Genomic DNA, 2,738 nt, shown 5'->3' on the forward strand with positions numbered 1-2,738 from the left:
ATTTGGTAAACATAAAAAGTAAAGTTGATTACCTTTCAACTTAAAGCTTTTTAGCTTATTTACATTTTCAATTTGATCAATCTAATATCTTCTCCTCTCAAACTTCTCTTTCCAAATTAAAATATTTAATCCCCCTCTGTTTCATTTTCGCCGTTCGTTCTTTTCCTTGTATAAATGTAAATAATTTAAACGACATATTAATTATCTTAATAGAAAATAATTTATTTACACTTTTTTCAATTTCAATACTTCTATTACAATACTAATTTCTTATTTATAAAATTAATATCTCTTAAAACATCTTTCAGCATGATACATCAATTACTACTGCTATTTTATCAACTAGCCCAATCAATAGTTCAGTCCAAGTTGACTTGGCCAGTTTCTCCTCATCTAACCATGTCCCACAGTACACCACATTATACGTATGTTTTACTTTTGTTTCGTAGTTGACCAGAAACTTTCTATATTTTCCTGGTCTGCTTTTTCTCCAAAGATTGGATCTTTTTGTGCTTGGATCCGTTGAGAAACTATATGGATTTGTCCCTTCAACACTCTGTACTTCATTCTTGATTTCCAATAGCTTGGTGAGGACTTATTTTGGTACTCATTTCTTTTTCTTGTTTTTCCTAGCTGATGAAATGCTGAGTCTTTTGGGGATTTTGTCTCTATAATTTACCGATATTATCTTGGCTACTTGTTTAGTTCAATCTTGATTGCTTAGGATCTAGAAGAAATCTCTCCAAAAATCTGAGCTTTTTGGTTTTTTTCAGACTTTGCAATTTGGTTTCACTTTGAATGACTTAGGTAGCTAATTTTTTTTGTATGTGATATTTAGTTTACTTGAAAATGGGTTCAGTCAGAAAAGCAGTTTATTATTGTTCAGTGTCTAAAGGGGATGAACTTCTATACGCATATAATGGTGGAGATCATGAGATTGAGAATTTAGCTGCATTGTGTTTGGAAAGGATTCCTCCTTTCCATAAATGGTATTTTCAAACTATGGCTAAGAAAACTTTTGGGTTTTTGATGGAAGGTGAAGGGTATGTTTACTTTGCTATTGTAGATGAGGGTCTTGGTAATGCTGAAGTCTTAAAGTTTCTAGAACAATTAAAGGATGAATTTAGAAAATTGGCTAAAAATAGTTCTTGCTGGACTCTGTCGAATCGAAACTCACTTTGTTTACAAGGAGAACTAGTTCCTGTTATTGGGCAAACTGAGGGTGGTGCTTCAGCAAATGCCCTGTTATTGGGAAAGCAAAGTAGACAAGAAAACAAGAAAATGAAGGATCACGTAATTGGTATGAGAGATACTGAAGAAGTTAAGGTTGATTCAGGAGCTCTAGATACGAACAGTCAAGGTACAACAGTTCCTCCAATTATGCCACAGAAAGAGTTGTGTTTGGTAAGGAGCATAACAAGCTCTCAAAACTTTCAAAAGAACTGGTGCCGCCATGTACGCATTGTCCTTGCCATTGATGTTGTGGTATGTCTTTTGTTGTTTGGGATCTGGTTAATTGTTTGTGAAGGTACAAAGTGCCTTCACTGATTACCTTATCATAATGCTAGGAGCAAAGGAGATCAATGTTTTAGCTTTGTGAAATACTTCAGCACATTGTTGCATCACAATAAGCATTTCTGAAGAAAGTGGATAATGAAATTAACGGATCAAGCAGCTTTTATACTTATGTCAAGTACAAGTTTCATCAAAGTATACTTGAAGCTCATTTTGTACAGGTATCATTTTGCTTATGGATAGAGTAGGGGATGCAGATTACCACTGAGGCGAGGTTCTTGTTGGCTATTGTCTTCCAAGTTATTTGCAGCTTCACTGTTGTTACTCCTTGTAACTGCCACATGAGTGCTTCATTTGAATATTTTTAAGTGTTCTTGTTTTCCTATTCGATTGAGACTGGTCTAATTGGAGTTATATGGAACCAACCCCAACTAGCTTGGGGTTGAGCCATAGTAGTATTTGTAGTTCTTTCTTTTCCATTGCAATCCTGTGTATATACAAATGGCTGGTTACATATATTTTGCTACTGTTTTCAATTAAAAGTTTGCTTTGAAATCAAATACTGCATTTGTCTACTTCACACTTTGTGAACTATCCCTATATTTCTTCTCAATCTATCATTAGTCCGCTTATCCTATAGCATTTTTATGATCCTTTGAGCATAAAAAATACTAAAAATGTTTGAAGTAGAGCCTTGGTAAAACATTATCTTTCTACTCCGAGTGTATTTCTTTATATATATTTGAAGGGTAATTGCCAAATTTGGGGTGGGGTGAGGGGCTGTTGCCCTTTACTTTGCTGGAGAAGTGCTGTAAGGAACATCTCAAGAATTGAATGAATAGTAAAATTTGGCAAGTCAATCTTCTTTCAAGGATTCGAGTTCATGAACAATTGAAATATAGACAACAAAGAGATATTATTTCTCTTTTCCCATCATACTAATTTAATCTAGTACTTTACATGTTCTTTTTTACTTGCCCTAGTTATATTGGCCTATTAACTCTGTGCCAAATCAAACTATGTCCTTATACGGGGAAGAGGGAGGGAAGTTACTGAAAGACATCTGTATAAGACCCAATAACCAAAGATGGCAGGCTCAGGGGGGGAAATGCAACAATAGAACAAGGGGCGCTTTTGTATTTGAAGTAGTCTATATGTTTGACATATAATCATAAGTAATTGATGCAAGCTGCATTTCCTTTGTGGTCAAAAGCTAATCACTG

General features: G+C 34.6%; 1 protein-coding gene across 2 annotated transcripts; it reads left to right on the forward strand.

The window, feature by feature from the left end:
- Nucleotides 1-354: 354 nt before the first annotated feature.
- On the forward strand, nucleotides 355-2,090 carry LOC132052131 (phytolongin Phyl1.1-like). 2 transcript variants are annotated; one of them, XM_059443506.1, is made up of 2 exons: nucleotides 355-1,485; nucleotides 1,737-2,090. In XM_059443506.1, exons 1-2 carry the CDS (start codon nucleotides 850-852, stop codon nucleotides 1,761-1,763), a joined length of 663 nt encoding a protein of 220 aa, XP_059299489.1. In that variant the 5' UTR covers nucleotides 355-849; the 3' UTR covers nucleotides 1,764-2,090. The 2 variants fall into 2 exon arrangements, with proteins under 2 accessions (XP_059299489.1, XP_059299490.1); XM_059443507.1 differs by having other exon boundaries at nucleotides 357-1,485; nucleotides 1,569-2,090.
- Nucleotides 2,091-2,738: the final 648 nt, after the last annotated feature.

This window comes from Lycium ferocissimum, chromosome 4 (genome assembly GCF_029784015.1).
Source record: "Lycium ferocissimum isolate CSIRO_LF1 chromosome 4, AGI_CSIRO_Lferr_CH_V1, whole genome shotgun sequence".
NCBI lineage: Eukaryota > Viridiplantae > Streptophyta > Magnoliopsida > Solanales > Solanaceae > Lycium > Lycium ferocissimum.